The 16,950-nt window shown below is 47.5% G+C and overlaps 2 protein-coding genes across 2 annotated transcripts in view; one reads left to right on the forward strand and one right to left on the reverse strand.

Annotated features, from left to right (window-relative positions):
• RLBP1 (retinaldehyde binding protein 1) overlaps positions 1-5,860 on the forward strand; it is a gene marked incomplete at its 5' end in the record, with an annotated part of 24,276 nt that extends 18,416 nt beyond the window's left edge. The window contains 2 exons of the mRNA XM_079913601.1: positions 267-377; positions 699-5,860. Of these exons, the coding sequence (XP_079769727.1) occupies positions 267-377; positions 699-857 (270 nt within the window). The 3' untranslated portion in view covers positions 858-5,860. The remainder of the gene's footprint in view (positions 1-266; positions 378-698) is intronic.
• Positions 5,469-16,950, reverse strand: part of ABHD2 (abhydrolase domain containing 2, acylglycerol lipase) — a 108,351-nt gene continuing 96,869 nt past the window's right edge. Inside the window, exons 8-10 of the mRNA XM_079910171.1 lie at positions 15,345-15,414; positions 13,772-13,856; positions 5,469-11,364 (exon numbers count right to left, since the gene is read on the reverse strand). Coding sequence (XP_079766297.1) covers positions 11,168-11,364; positions 13,772-13,856; positions 15,345-15,414 — 352 coding nt within the window. The 3' untranslated portion in view covers positions 5,469-11,167. The remainder of the gene's footprint in view (positions 11,365-13,771; positions 13,857-15,344; positions 15,415-16,950) is intronic.

Below are 16,950 nucleotides of genomic sequence, written 5' to 3' on the forward strand. Positions count from 1 at the left end.
ATTCCACCTAATTACAAGGTTTTGTGCATCTGCAGGATGAGTGTTGGGTTGCGTGGCCTCTGGGGCATCCTTCCTTCAGTTTGGAGCTGCAGTGAAGCCAGGGCTCCCCAGCTGCTGGCCTGGGGATGGAACCTTCAGTGGGCTATCCTCTGGGGCAACCGAGTGATGACAACTCTGTCCTCTTGTCATGGGGAGAGGCAGTGGGAGAGTGAGTGGGAACCTCTGAGGTCATGGGGCATGTGGTGGGGTGCTGTCTGTCCCTGCAGGATTCCTTCCCAGCCCGGTTCAAAGCCATCCACTTCATCCACCAGCCGTGGTACTTCACCACAACCTACAACGTGGTCAAGCCCTTCTTGAAGAGCAAATTGCTCCAGAGGGTGAGTGCGTGGCCACGCAGGGAAGGTGCCCGGTGATTGTCTGGTGTGTGAGTGAGTGAAGGGGGTTGTAGCAGGAAAGGGTTCAGGAGACAAGAGGGATGAAGGTGGAGGAGGAGGGCACCCCGCCTGAGCCCTCCTCAGGCTCTGTACCAAGGTTCCGAACCAAGTGGATCCCACAGACAGCACAACAAGGAGGACTTTTGAGAAGGCCATCACCAGGCAGAGATGGCATGTGTGCCTTTGTCCTGTCCCTCTTCTCCTCCCAGCCCTCATCCTAAGGGAACCCCCTTGCTCAGCTCTATCTCCTCCGCTTCCCTGCAGGTCTTTGTCCATGGAGAAGACCTCTCCAGCTTCTACCAGGAGTTCAACGAGGACATCCTGCCCTCCGACTTTGGGGGCACACTGCCCAAGTATGACGGCAAAGTCGTTGCTGAACAGCTCTTTGGTCCCCGGGTCCAAGCTGAGAACACAGCCTTCTGAGAACATCCCCTGCCATCTGATCTGTAGTTAGTGTCCCTGGGCCTCTCCTCAGCTGCCCTGGACCCAGAAGGCTGGGAAAAGGGCTGCCTGGGATGATTGTGGTTCCTCTGAACCTTCCTAAGCTTGGGTGAGCTCAGGTGTCACCCTCCTCCCAAGCTGGGGGGCAATAAAAAAGCAGGGGAATTCCCTTGAGCAAGAAGAAGTGAGGGCAGTTATATTCCTACTGCCTCTGAAGCTTTAGGATGGAGACTTGTGTGGGGTTGAGTGTCAAAGACTCTAATCAAGCTTCTCAGTGATTTTCTTTGTAATAGTTTTACTATTTAGGGTCTGTGAAAATAGGCAAGGAGGCTGGTTTAAAGGTCTCTCCCACCCCTAAAAATATAAAAAAGAAGATAAGAGAGGGGGAATATAAGTGAAAATGATCTGGCAAGTATAGTGATCTTGGTGGCTGGTAGGCAGGTGAAACGCTTTCCACGTGTAATTCCAGGGTGGAAGCAGCCTTGAAGTAGCTCCATTTTGGGGTGGTCTGGGCCCCTCAGTCAGGTGCAGTCTGATGTATGCAGTGGTGGTCAGGAGCTTGGACTTCCTTCAAGGGTAGCAGTTGTGTCCCCCTCCTGTCTGTGGGGTCTCTCCACCAAAGCTCTCTCCTCCAGACCCCTTGCCTCAACGGATGGTTTTACTTAGATTTACAGATGGTATCCTCTCTGAGCACTCTCCCAGTCCTCAAGTTATACAATGAAAGCTCTTCTTTGTCTTCAGTCTCAGACACCTTATAGAAATGAACTTCTACTTTCAAGCTCTGCATATTTAGACAAATATAAATGCTTTCCTTTCTGTGCAGTTGGCTTTCCTCAAGTGTCTGGTGACTTTTGAGTGTGTGCTGGGCATGCTGCTCTGTCTTGGGGAAGGCCTGGCTTCTTCTGGGCATGGGGCTCATAGGCACTGACAGATTCTTTTCCCAAGATCCTACACTGACTTTCCCAGTGGAGGCAGACACTTGTTCCTGTTGTCTGGCTCATGGTGGTGGGTGAGGGTCACCTGGCCTGGCTGCCTCCACGAGGTACCCTGATAATCATCCCAAGACTTCTCTGCTCTTGCCTCCTTCTGGGCATGAAGCACCCTTGGTGCTGTACCCACCTTTTGGGGCAGGACCTTCAGCTGTTTCCTGGGCTGTGGGTTCAATCCAATGCAGTCTGTTTTCATGCCTTTAGGAATTTCTCTGAACCACTGAATTCTCTTTCTCGTTTTCCAGTGTGTCTATGTACATGTACATATATATGTGACTGTACATATATATGCATTTACTCCTTATATCTTTTCTTTCAGTTCTAGGGTTTGCAGTGTATGCTCATCAGCCAAGTAATTTCCTTCTCTATGACGTTCACAGTCAACAATCTATGTCCGTAAATGATATACATACGACTCCAGAGCTGGAGGAGGAATCATAGCAAATTATTGTGGGTGGCTGACCAGTGAGGATTTCTCCCAAACCCTTCTTTAAACCCTTTGAAACTTTTCCAAATCAAACCTTACATGGAACTCTAGTATTAAGCCTAAAAAGAGTGGAGGTGATATGGTTGAAGGGGGCTCAGCAGCCTCACCCCGAGAGATCTCCTAGAACATCTGGAGCTAAGAAGGTATTTCAAGTGTGAGGGCACAAACATGCCGCTGAGGGGGCAAGTGATAAGAGAATGGGGACTTGCGTTTGCCAAGATAGAGGGCATTGGTGAGTCGACAGTACAGGTGTTGGTGGAGTGGGAGCAGGGATGAGGCTGAGTTTAAAAAATTAAAGTAGCGAGCATTTTTTAAACTTTCAAGATACACTTATAATTGTTTTGTAAAAGAGTTGTGTCCCAAATTTGAGGGAAACTGGCTGATTCCTCTTGGATGACTCCCATCTTTCCCCTGGCCCCTAACTGCCAGGAGCCCTCCTAGTCCCACCCTCTGATTTGTGGGAGCTCTAATTTATAAATGAGATCAGGATATGGAAAAAACTGCAGGCAGAGGCTCTTGGGGCAGCTTCGTCTTACTCAAATCCAAACGGATGCTGGTGTCCCTCCTAAAGTCAGCAGGGCTAGGGCCTTAGCTTAGGGAGGGTTTGACGTAAAAGCCCAGGGGCTTTCTGAGGAAGAAGCTAGAGGGTTGGGACCCAGCGAGTCGGTTCTGACCGTGGGCTGCCACCACCCCCTGCTGGCCGTGCCGTGGTACTGCCCCTCCATGCCCAGGAACAGACTAGCCAGGGGCAGGCCGAGCCAGACCTTGCCAGGAAGGTGGTACTGCCACCTTTGGGAACAGGTGCCTGAAGACCACGAATGTTAATGTTAAAATCTGATGTGCTCAGTCTCACAGAATCCGAGCTGCCTACATATGCTGTATTCCTACAAGTGGCCACAACCCCCGCATTAATGAGAGAGGAAGAGGGACAGTAAAATACTCTTGAAAGCCAGCAAATATGGGAAGGGGGACCACTTGCTGCTCAGAACACCTTCCTTTCTGGAGACGTCTGGGATGAGGCAGGGGTTCTGCATGTGAAAGTAATTTGAGCATAGCAAAGGTTGGGAAGTCACAGTGATGCGTCATGTGGCCCTTTGGGGAAATACTATCTGTTAGCAGATGGAAGCATTTGTTAAGGTGTGGATGGAGGTCTCAGTAGGGAAATGGGCCATCAGCCGCAGAGAGCCTTTGAGCAAGACTGGTCACTGCTTAGAGCCTTGAGTTTATGTAAGGGACGCTGTAGGAGGCCAATGCTCCCTGGTATCCTGGCAAAGTCTTCCTGGAAGAGGGATGCCCAGGTCTTAAGTCAACCAGGAAAAGAGCTGAAGAGTCACCTTCAGGGTGAACTGGACCACCTTTCATCCCACTTTCAATGGTGGGCGTGGCTCTGGTGTTGAGGAAGCTTAGCAGTGCAGGGTCTGGAAGCTCACAGGATACCAGAGAGACTTACTACTCAAAGTGTGGTCCCAGGAGGGGACTGCTCAACATAACACTTTGAAAAACATTATTTTATTTGATTCTCTCAATATCTAGAGACAGGCATTCTTATTAAAATTATTCTCATCTTAGGGGTTAAAAAAAAAAAAGAAAAAGGAAAACCCAGGGTCCAATACTGATCAGGGTCACAGAGCTAGGAAGTGGCCTGGATGGGACCCTAACCCAGCAACTCTGGCTCCAAATCCCTTGGCTCTGTTACTACCAATGCTTTGTCTCAAATGTTTATTTCTGGGGATAGAGGAAATGTAGGTAGAGGTGGGGAAGAGGAACCATGGAATTAGAGCTTCATTTATTCCAGGTCAATTTCACCAACATCATCAGATAAAGGAGGAAATAACTTTAAGGGGAAACCAAACGGTCTTCAGTAGAGATGCTGGGGTAATTCCAAATGGGGTAGACAGCACGAATCAAATATAAGTCCTGAGTGCACATAGCCACAGAGAGAGAGAGAGGTTTAACTTTTCTTTGGGGAGAGATTGAGCAGTTCAAGGCTAAACCACCGGTAAGGTCATCCCAACCACTCAGCTACATGTGACCCTCTCTAAGGGGGGATACACCAAGACAGAAATGAGGAGGGAGGCTGTCATACAGCTGGAGGGCCATCCAGTTAGGTGTTTGGTCCTTAACATGGGAAAGTACTCCCTATAGAGCTAGAGCTGAGAGGCCTGTTATTGGAAGGTATAAGAAAAAAGACATCAGCACCCTTGGGTCAGCGAGTGATTGTAGATAAATGTCACCGACAGCAAATCTATGGGGTAGAATCAGGAGAGGCACAGCTGTGCGCTGACCACATTGGCAAGCTGTTGGCATCGATCTGCCTAACACCCTGGACCTGAAATCTCTTTCATGTGGTACTTTTCATAGGTAGTATTCTTTGCAAGTTGGTTTTCTTGGATCAAAGTCGTCTGGCTATTTTGTGGGTGATAGGAAGTGGGGCGGTGGGGTTGGTGCTGGGGGAGAAGCTTGCTTACCAGCAAGGGATACACTTTGGAATTCGATATTGGGCATTTTTAGGCCTCACTAATGCATGTCCTCCAAAACCAACACTCCCCACCCCACTTAGCTTGTCAAAGGTTTTGCATGGCCAAGGAGGGAAGAAAACTCTGAGTGCAAGGTCCCTGGGGTGGGGGGAGCACGGACTGGCACAACTGTCCTGGCTGGGCCAGGGCTTGGCCCTTGGAGACCCTTAGCTTGGATTCTGACAGATGCAAAGGAGAAGAAAACACCACCATTACTCAACCAACCCAGTATAACCTTAATTTAGGTCACGTTCACCCAGTCTTTTCAAAGAACACTATTAGAAAAGGAAGGGACTCATGCGTGGCAACCACCATTTACATCTCACCTTACATTCTGTCTACATGGTTCACTTTATAGAGCAAGTATTTAAAGTGCTGATATCTCACTCTTCCCAGGCCTTGGCTTTCTTCCTGGAGAGGATGGGCTTGTAAAGACACCTGTGGGCCGCTCATTTCCTTGGTATTTGCAAGGCTGGGTTAAAATCAGTTGTGATGAGAACTTGGTGTTTTGTCCATTTCTTTCAAGCTCATGCTTCGGTGAAGACACAGGAAGAATCCTTTTAGATAGAAAATCTCCACTACAAAGGACGCACAGCCACGCCACATTTTTAGCCTTTTATTTTTTTAAGTAAAGAAATTCCATTGAATCAAAGATAACAAAATTACAGTTTTTGTTTGTAATGATCTTTGTTTACCACCACACAGAATCAAAACAGAACCAAAAGTAATATGAGAACATAAAATGATCAAGGACACCACTGTTTAGTATAATTTCTTAATAAAGGTAAATATCCTCATATTTAGAAAAAATTGCATTGCTAGTTGCAAATCTTAAACACCTCAGTGCTGGAGGATCCTGTATTCTGCCTCCCCCACCCCCAATCCACCAGCACGGAGGCCTTCAGAACACAAACTCAAAAATACATTATTTTCAGGGCAGCATTTGAAGTTTCAGAAAGTCCAAAAAAAAAAAAATCAAACAAAACAAACAAAAATTAGGAATGTGAAAGTGATGGTTCTCAAAAATCAGTCTGGAAGCAGATCTGCCAACAGAAGAATGGGGTTCATGGAAGTCTAACCAGGAAAGGGGGAGATGCAAACTGGCTACCCCCTCCAAGCCCCCAGCCCCTGGTGTCGCTAAGGCAGCTGCAGTGGCAGAAGTCAAAAGCTCAGGTACAGTGAAGGTCTTCCTGAGGCAGTGGGAGAGACCCAGATCACCTGAAACTGGTGTGGAGAGGTGACAGGATTCTACATGGACTTGTGCTTTAGGAAAACTAAAGAGGCCAAAACAAAAACCAAACCAAACCTAACTCCCACACCCAGGAACTCGGTCCACCCACTGGTAGGGAGTGGCTGGCGCTGGGACTGAGGGCTCAGCAATTATTCTTTGTGACTGTTGGCTGCTCCATGTGGGTGGTCTGGAAGGAGAATGCCTATTGAGATGAAGGGTATTTCTGCAGGTGCTATACGTGGACTGTCCCCAACTTACAGCGATAGATTTCTTGGCTAATGGGGACCAGAACGGGGAGATGGCAGGTTATAGGTTTTATTACTGACAGGAGTCGAGTTAAAGGACTTAATTCACTGGTTGGAAATTAACTTCAGCTTATTCATTAGAGATAGGTGAATGTTTTACCCACAATAACATGCTAGGAAAAACGGTTCAGAAAACGTGGTGTGTGTAGGGGGCTGACTCCTTCAAAAGGGGCAGCTGTCTACCGTCTGGGGTCTGAGAATGACTGCTTCCAAGGGCCACTTCGGGGGGATGCCTGGGCTACAGCGTCCGAGGCGGTTGCAGCAGTGACACAGGCAAGAGGAAGCAGCTGTAGCTTTGGATAGCATCCCAGTTCTCACTGCGAGTACGGGCCCGTTCCCCTTCAAATAGAATTTGGCAAAAGCAATCCTAGTTTATGAAGAGGGGGCACTTCCCTCTGCTTTGATAACAGGGGGGAGAAGAAAACCTTTCCCCCAATTGCTTGGCCTCTAAATGCCAAAGGCAGGCCACTTTTCATGGTTTTTTGAAGCATCCAAAGTGGCTTTGAACAACAGAGTGAGGCCAAGAAGGAAGAAAGGCGTCAGAGATGAGGTGTTTGGCCAGTTCTGGATTGCTCTTATTGTCAAGGGGTGGGGGCACCTAATGTAATAAGGAGCATACAGGCCACATGGAGACATTTTCTGGTTTTGCTATAGCTTTGCTTCAGACTTCTACAGCAGAATAATTTGAATTCCAAAGCCACAATAGTGTTGTACCACCAGGGGATATTCTAGAGGCAAGTTAAGGCTTTCTGGGCAAAGAGAACAATTCCAGATGATATTGTGAGCGGATGCTGCAGTGAAATGCTTCTTAATAACTCTCCTGTCCTGCCTTAACGACAAAGACCTAAGTTTTCAACTCAACGTGATGTTTCAGTGATCTTCACTTTAGCACTAAGTCAGAAGCAATGCCACGGGAAAAGAAAAGCCTCTCACAGCTCAGACATCTGCTTGCCCGGCAAACACAAACAAGAACACATGTATTGTTTCCCCGGAGCTGGCAAAACGGATCTCAAGCCACACAGTGACAAAGAGAGCTCTCATTCAGATGCCAGGCATATAAGCTCAGCTACCCAGAAAGTTCAGCTTTAATGAAGACTGTAGTTTTAGAATGAAAGTCTGAGCAGGAAGGGTTTCTGCCCTGGGAACTCTCAAAGCTTGCCCGAGTCACACAGAAGGATGGGGATATTCACCTCGTTCCAACGGTCAGCACCTGTCCCAGCCATAAGACCACCCTCAGTACAGAAAGAATATTGAGATGACAATGGAGGCTCTGAAGAGAAGCCAGTCAGAGACACAGGGCTTTGGGCAAAATCAAGGGTCTTCACCAGCAAAGGCTGAATGCAGTAGCTCCCTCTCTCCAAGTCCCCTCAAGATCAGCCCGAAGTCTTGACTTATCTGTTTCCACTTGCAAGGGCTGTAAGAAGGCCAGCGGGAATGTTCTGGCAAATGATGTGTAAGTAGATTAAGTAGACTTAGAGATGGTCTAAGATGAGGTAATTGGAGCTCGGAGAGGTGAAGTGATTGCCCACAATCCAACGTGAATTAGAGACAGGACAAGAATCCAAGTCTCCCAAACCCTGGTTCCCTAACACCATGTCAAGAAAGGCACGCTCCCCTTGTAGGTATATTCCCACTCTCATGTATAAAACGCTGCGGGGAGGTTCAAAGAATATAGTGACAACAAACAACTTTCTGCCTTCCTTCTGCTCTGGAATCACTGGTGCAAACTCACGGGCGGGAAGGTAAGAGGTTTTCCTCAAGTCTGTTAAACTCCCTACTAACATAATTGCATCAAGGAGACTTGAGACCATTTTTTCAAGTCAGATAATCCTGACTTGACTGGGATCTTCATCACTGTCTTCAAACTGTTTAGAGGCAGGGAGAACAACCCGGAGAACTGTTAAAAACCTGCTTGGTTTTTAACATGTTCTTCCTGCGATAGAACTGTCTAGGTTTCCGCAATTTATATCCTTAACCTGACTTTATTGTATTTTTAACCTGATTTTAAAATATAATATTCAAATACTCTTTGAAAATTCTGCCTTGTTTTAGCCCAAGAGGACCTCAGTAGCAAGAAGAGCCCTCACATTATCATCAGGAACGAAGGAAAAGCAAGGAAAGCTGGAGGAAGGAAAAAGCTGACCTACATATAAAATGCTGCTCCCTTGTTTATTAGGCGAGCTCGCATCTCTGTAAATTCAATGCCTCTGTGCTCTCATTCAGGGACAAACAAGAATTTTCCTGTAAGATAGCCACAGTTACACTCTTATTTCCATGCCTGAGAGCCTGGAGCTTGAACAGAGGCCTTCAGTTGATTTCATGTGAGCCAAAATGGAATGTAAGTGCCATTCAGAGGCACACACTAAAAAGATTTCAGCTGGGAGGCGGTCTCCACAGTCCCGTGGGGTAAATTCCGGTTATGTGGCAACAAAGGCTGTGCCCCGAGCCCTGCCTCTCCTCCGTGGGCCACCAGAACTGCCATGCACACCAGGCTCCGAGGACTTCTGCCCCCATCCCTGCCAAGTGTGTGACAACAGGACTGTTTTCTCCTCCTGAATGGAACTGGTACCTGGCCACTGCTTTGTCGGAATAGATCAAGGGATGTGACCTAAGGCAAATGAAAAGGAGCCTCTTGCTTCCTGGGATGGTGATTCAACCCCATTAAGTTATTGCTTCGTTCATCTAATTTCACAAAAAAAGGTCTTGAGACATGAAGGTTGTAGCAGGATATATGACCATGAACCTTCTAGATTATAGCTGTGGTTGTTGGTTGGAGGGAAAAGTAACAGAGGGGAGAGACTAGCTTCGAAATTGAGGGGTAGATGATAAAGTGCCAATTTGTACTAAAAGAACATGAAAAAGAAAAGCACTTGAAAAGTAACAACTTGGGGGGAAAGTCACAATGATGAATTTGGTGTGTGTGAGAAATTGTACCGAAGCAAAGTCGAGACCATAGAAGTCTCAGTCTCTTCAGATACGGCTGTTTTTGATGTTATTATTTAGGATGACCTGGTGATTGTCAGAAAACAACTTCTTCAGGTTACAGACATTACTGTCACATGACTTGGACCGATGCCCAAACTACATTCACCTGCGGCCATGAGGGTCTGCATCCAGGCCCTCAGGTGGCTCCCTTTACCCCTTAAACATCCACATACAGACCCACTATTTACATTCCTGTCTGTCCTATAGCAAAGGAGAGGAAGCCGGGAAATTTTTTTTATTTATTTAAAGTATCTATAGGTCATTTCACTTGTAATTCTGTTTAGTTCCAGATAGCAACTGCTGATTTTTCAAAGTGCAGGGTTTTTAGATATTCAAGTACCACAGGATTGGAGGAAAGGAGTACTTGAAATGTAGAGTGACTTTTCATTTGAGAAGATAACACTCTGGAAAGATCTGTCCAACACGCTACAAATATGAGCTATTACATTACAAAATCTGGTTTCAAAATCACACCCTCTTCAGTTGGAAAGATATTTCTCCAAACTCAGATCCAACTTTTGAATTGTTTGGTATCAAAAGCCAGAGTTAGAGAGACCTGGGTTAAAAAAATAAAATTATAACTGAGTGTTTAAAAAAAAACACCAAAAAAACCCCTCTTTATATGAAATGAGGGACATAAAAAAAAAAGAAGGAAAGGCAAATGACGTCTACATGCTTAGAATAGCTCTCAGGCTCCCCTGGAGAGGTGTTCTCTCAAACCTCAGTAAACTGAGTTTGTCATTGAACTTCAGAACTGGTAGTGATATCGGCAATCTACCTGGCCCAAGTCCCCCATTTTACAGGTGAAGAAACAAAAGTTCAAAGGGACTTTTCCAGGGTCATATAGCCAGTGAGAGGCAGAGTCAGGCATGGCCTGAAGTCTTCACCCCCAGCCCAAGCCCTTTCTGAGACATCACATAGCGATCGCACCAGGGGAGCCGTACACGACAGGCCTTGCAGCTTTGGAGGCTCCTGGGATCTAAGAGATGCCTCTGACTATGAATTTCAACAACACAAACTACCGAGATGTTTCTAATTTAAAGGCTCTGCACAACCGTGCTTCTCAAATTTGCCTGGTGAGGAGAATCACCTGGGGCACTTGTCAAAAATTAGAATCCCCAGGCCCCTTCCCAGACCCACTGAAACAGCTTCTCCAAGGGGAGGGACCCGGGAGGCTGAATTTGTAACAAGCGTCCCAGGTAACTCTCATCAGCAGCAACCTGTGGGAAAACTGTCTTAGAGGACAGTGAGGGAGAAACTTGGTTTGTGAGTCAAGGGAATTTTCTTTGCCACGTAGGAGGCTACAGTCTTGGCCTGGGAGGCCCAGGGTCCCCGGCTCCCAAGCTGAGCTGCATCTACAGCATTGGCTCTTTTTAGGGTCTACGTCAGGACACATACACCACCACAAAATAACATATATCCTTCACTGCTCTTGGGGAAAAGCCTTCTGATTGGCAAAGCAAAACTGCTGTTCAGACACATTTTTAATAGGGAAACTAGATGTAATTGGCTTGAAAGCAATCAGATGCTGACACCGGACAGGAGGGTGAAAACTCCGTCGCTTGTCACCATGGCTAATAATGCAGTGGAGAAAACCAGTAACTAAGCACAAAAATAGCCTGGAGCTCCCAGGGACGGCCACCTACTTCAAGTCAGGTGTGTCTAGTGGGTGGTCTCCGTTGATGGTGTGAGGTCAGATCCAGGTCACTGAGGGAGATGGGAGACCTGAAACAGCCGGTGACCAGGGCAGCTGGTGCGCACCAGAGTCCGGGGGCTGCCTCACTCCAGGTCGGCCTCCACCTGTTCCGTGTCAGAGCACTGCGACTTGTTGCGTTCCCACTGGCAAATGGCATTGGCGTACTCCACCACCAGCTTATCCATCCATGTCAGGGGCTCGGGGAACAGCACGGACCCCTCAAAGAAGCCCAGGTGGCCCCCGTGCAGGGGCAGCACAAACATGACGTTCTCCCGTTTCTCTGTAGGAGAAAGGCAGCTGAGTGAGTCACTGTTCTCTGACCAGCTCCAGGGCAGGAGGTGCAAAAGGGAGCTGACCAGGGCGGCCCAGGCTTTCCCCACAGGCGAAGGTGTCACCTAAGTGGGCATCTGATTTCTACTCCCTCTGCCTCATTCACCAAAGCGGGAGGGAGATTTGGTGGGGCAGGCAACATGGTGGGATCTAGCAAGTTTTGGAATAGCAGCTTGGCTTTGGAGCAGAATGGGTACCGCCTTAGGAGATCCTTAAAACTCTAAGTGGGGGCTTCCCTGGTGGCGCACTGGTTGAGAGTCCGCCTGCCGATGCAGGGGACACGGGTTCGTGGCCCGGTCCAGGAGGATCCCACATGCCTTGGAGCGGCTGGGCCCGTGAGCCATGGCCGCTGGGCCTGCGCGTCCGGAGCCTGTGCTCCGCAACGGGAGAGGCCACAACAGTGAGAGGCCCGCGTACCGCAAAAAAAAAAAACAAAAAAAAAAACTCTAAGTGGTTCTCAAACTTGGCTGCATATTAGAATCACCTGGGTTTTTTTTAAATGATCCCTATGTTGCATCCAGACCAATGAGATTTTGATTTGAGGGTAGGGGTGGGGTGGAGTTGGGGGGTGGTAGGTGAGAGAGGGAGGACCCAGGTGCTTGTGTTGCTAAAACTCCCCAGCTGACTTGATTGTACAGCCAAGTACCTCCCAACTTCGTGTATCCAAATCACCTGGGAGACTGCCTTAAAATGCAGATTCAGCTTTAATAGGCCTGGGGAAGGAGCTGAGATCCTGCATTTCATTTTTTAAAAAGATATTTATTTATTTATTTGGCTGCACTGGGTCTTAGTTGCGGCATGTGGGATCTTTAGTTGTGGCATGCAGGCTCTCAGTTGCAGTGTGCAGGATCTAGTTCCCCGACCAGGGATGGAACCTGGGCCCCCTGCATTGGCGAGCGTGGAGTCTTAACCACTTCGCCACCAGGGAAGTCCCCAGATTCTGTGTTTCTGACAAGCTCCTGGGCGATGCCGATGCTACTGGTGGGGACCAGCCTTTGAGGAGGGACTCATAACACTTAACACTCTTACTTACTAGAGAACCAGATGAATTCAATGGAGTCAATGATTTTTCATTACAGAACTTTATTTTTCAAGGCTAAAACATAAAGCTGCGTTAAAAGACGGCCAAGCTCTCAATGGCACGTGCTAAACGGCCATTTGAGAATTATTAACCTGGAGCTTGACTTTATGAGTCCACGTTTAAGTTAGTCCTGCATGGGCTGGTAAAGCCATTACCGAAGATATGTGCAAAATGGGCAGCCAGGTACAGTCAGGTACCACAGGGAGCATCTCTCTTCCCAGGGGGATAAGTGACAACGGGTCCCTTGCTGGCTGCTCCAGGCCTCTGAGGCGCTTCCTGGCACTCACATTTCTAGCTCTGCAAGGGCTCTTTTCTTGTCTGACCCCCTTTATTCTTCCCTTTCGGCTGCTATTTTGTAAGTTTCTGTGTGACAGCATTACTGCTATGGATGTTACTTTAGATATGCAGAAGGAAACCAGCATGGCTGCTTCCTCTCACTGCAGCCCACGTGGCTGCTTTTGTGTAGGGAGCCTGTGGTTTGATAGACGGTTGACACATAGCTTTTTATCACATAATGCACCTGCGATACACGTATTCACTCTGAGCGGAGAACGGAGCTCTGTCTGGGCGTGGGTCCTTTATCTGCTTGCTATGTTATCTACTCTTTAACTTGGGGTCATGAGAGAATCAGAAGTACCCCTTTTCCCCCTGGTTAACATATGGTATTTACAAGAGGAAATGTAATTACAGAGGACTGGGAAGGGAGATTAGGTACAATGCAAAGTAACTTTAGATTGTGACCCAAGTGTTTCCTTCCGTTACCCTCTTTCTAGTTTCTCCCGTAGCTCCTACCTAGCATGCTGTGAGGTCGTGCAAGCCTGGGGCAAGATAACATTCTCATGAACAACCTTCTTTGCTTTTTCAGTTGCTTATATTTTTATCCTCAAAGCAGATGGGGAGGCTGTCTGTCACAAGAGGTAGCAAAACTGGCTTTTTTGTTTTGCTTTTCAGGTCAAATTTTAAGTCTAAATATCTCTTTAAGTCAAACTCTCAGACTTAATGGACCCACATCCCTGAGGCCATAATTTCACAGAACACCAGGGGACTCCCCGAACCTCTTGGCTATGGATATAAATGATGATCCTGTCTCTTGCACCAGGAGAGAACATGAAAAGGCTCTACCCAGGCTCCATCACAGCCCCAGAACTATCAGGCTAGAATAAATAAGAACACTGCCAAGAGATACCCTGATCGCCAGGATATGACAGCATGATGAAGGTGACATACTGTGGCAATTTGCTGAGCGGTTGAGGGAGCAGCAGCAAGAAACACTGACCTGAAAGAGATTTTGGAATGGTTAGAAGACTTTCATGCACCAAGGGGTCATCGGCTGCATTCACCAACATGAGAGGTACATAAATCTGAAACAAGAAAATAAAGCAGAATTAAATGCTCAGTTCTCTTTTTTTAGACCCCGTTGATCCAAGGCTCAAATACACTACCGGATATGTCTTTGAAGCAAAGGGAAGAGGGTCAGTGCTCCGTTTCCTGAACATGTGGACTCAGGACACCTCGTATTTCCTGGTGGTGGCAGGAATGATAACTGCTGCTGTGATCACAGCCCTGGCAGGCATGTGCAGGAGCCAAGCTCGGTGTCCTAGGTGACCCACGTGCTCTGATGGAGCACGGGTAAAGACTCTACAATACTCACTGGCAAAATATTTCTGATCGTCCGCACAGTGTCTCATATTAGCCATACCTTTCCGAAAAATGACTTTACAGAGTTATGTACATATTCATTCAATTTATATGGTGGGGAGGAAATAAGGAGTGTGCTCCACTCCAGAAAAAGCAGGCTTTCTAGAAGAATCTGAAGGTTGAAAACAGGTGCAGGCTGGTGGATATCGGGAAGCTCTTGGCAGCTTTGCATTCAACATCCATTTATCAAAACAGCCAGTAAGCGTCCTTTTTCATTTTAGCAGAGGTGGTGCTGATGGGGGTGCTCAGACATTACTGAACAGCCACGCCCAGGAACGTAATGACTGGTTGCCTCACCCGGAGGCCCCTGACACTGGCTCTGGACAGCTTCACGTTTCTGTAATGGCTTAAATGAAGACATGAAAAGCCTGGATGATGATGCTAAAGTAGGAGGGGCGGCCGATATGACACGAAGGCAGAACTGCCATTCACAATGGTATGCTTAAGCTGGGGGAGTGGTGGACCAAACAACAGGTGGACATTGATAGGGATAAATGGGAAGTCCTGTGTTTGAGTAGAAAGGGCTATTGTTCAAAGACAGAAGGGGAGAGACTGATTTGGTGGTGGTTCAGGTAAAAAACATGGGGGTTATGATTGGCCACAAGCTTAATTTAATACAAAGTTTATTGTAGCTGCTCACACCTGCATTAATATAAACCAGTCTACTTCGACAAAACACATGCTCCTCTATCATTCTGATACAGAAATGCATCTGTTTCACTCTGTGCTTGCCAGATCATGGCAGGAACTTTGAGTTCAGTCCTAGGCACCACACCAAAAAAATACACGATGACCAAAACAGGGTCTAGGATTATAAGAAATCTACATGGACTTCCTGGGAGGAACCATGGTATAGGAACCAGGCAGGATTATACAGTCAAAGGAAGACTAAGAAAAAAATGGGTGTGGTAGCGATTTTAAGGGCTTTCACCGCACTAAGGGGCAGCTCTGGGATATTATATGGAGGTCACAGAGGAGCAGAGTTTGGTTCAATAATAAACCCAAGTCAACAACTAGAGCAGTTGGAGCCAGATGCTGGGAGAGCTTCCACCAGGGAAGCTTAGGAGGGATGCTTGTTACATCACGGGTGGAGCTGGGTGGGGTGATACTAATTCTGAGATGCTGTTTCCTGAGTTGACGTGGTCACTCACCCTGTGCAGGTACCTCATGCAGCTTTCTTCCTCGTAATATTCCTTCAGGGAGTTATAGCCATGAAACTTCCTGGACACACACACACACAAAGGAAAAAGACAAAACAACACTTGAAATAAGATTAGAATGCTGAATTGATTTTACTACTGTGCCAGTTCCCACACTAGCTCCTCATATCAGCAGAATATACACAGGCACCAGAGTTAGGGGTTAAGAGCACCCAGCTTTGGCATCCGGCTTCAAATCCTGGCTCTGTCACTTACTGACTATGGACCTTAGGCAAAGGGTTTAACCTCTCTGAGCTTCTCTGTAAAATGGAGCTAGCGACAGGAGCTTCTTTAACGGCACTGTGAGATTTATGACATTAAAGCGACATTTTATTAGCACAGTGACTGGCCCAGAGTAATTACTCAGTAAGTGTTACCTGTAGTAATTATTAGCAGATGTTACATCTTTTTGAGACAGCATAAAACCAGATGTCACTGTAGACACTAAGAAACTGCAATTCGAAGACATTTACTAGAACTTTGTTTTCAACAGAATTCTTCCGGGCAGAGTGATCTGGACCACTGTGAACTGGAATGAAATATGTACTGGATAATAGAAATGAGACAGGGATTCAAAGTCACCGACTCTGTCCTCCATGGAGCAGTAGTCAGAGACACACTGACATTGACAAACCCTTCGGTGCTTCAGCAGGCAGGTCCTGCGGCTTTGCTCTGCCCTGTGCTCTGAGAGGCCGGCACGATTCAGCCTGGAGCTCTGACACCAGGAGACAGGGTCAACCCCAGGTCAGAGGATCTCTGGAAACCTCATTTCATTCTGACACAGATTAAGGCCTCTGGTTTGTGAATAGTAGGGGTTTTTTGTCCTGACTGGGGTCTTCAGGGTATCTCGGCTCCCCTGTAGCTGTAGATCTCTTCCACTCCCAGGCTCCTTAGACATCTCTGCTGGCGAAGGACCCTCAGGTTGGACTATTTGGGCCAAACTTGACAGGGAGGAGGCCGAGTGCAGAAATCATCTCTAGAACATTTGTCTCCGTGAAATCAGCCCCTCTGAGGTCTCAGCGGGCCAGGAAGGCACTCTCGTCCTCCAGTATTACTGGTGGCGGGTTGATGAGGAGGCTGCCCAAACTGGTTATGATCATGAAAACTGCTACTATCTAGCACTATTAAAAAAGGAAGAGGGCTTCCCTGGTGGCGCAGTGGTTGAGGGTCCGCCTGCCGATGCAGGGAACGCAGGTTCGTGCCCCGGTCTGGGAGGATCCCACATGCCGCGGAGCGGCTGGGCCCGTGAGCCATGGCCGCTGAGCCTGCGCGTCCGGAGCCTGTGCTCCGCAACGGGAGAGGCCACAACAGTGAGAGGCCCGCATAACGCAAAAAAAAAAAAAAAAAAAAAAGGAAGAGTTTTAGGAAGAGTTGAAGAACACTCTCTTTTGGGCTTAAAAAAATTTAGAAGATGAATGAAATTTAAGTAACTTTGTTTTCTTTTTCTCATTAGTGTAGTGTCTGCACCACAGTAAAGTTGCACACCCCATCGTAAGTGAGGCTGGGTATAATTCATTCTCACCTTCTGAACGTGCCAGCAATTTCCCAATTTCCATTT

Source organism: Stenella coeruleoalba, assembly GCF_951394435.1.
Source record: "Stenella coeruleoalba genome assembly, chromosome: 2".
Taxonomy (NCBI): Eukaryota; Metazoa; Chordata; class Mammalia; order Artiodactyla; family Delphinidae; genus Stenella; species Stenella coeruleoalba.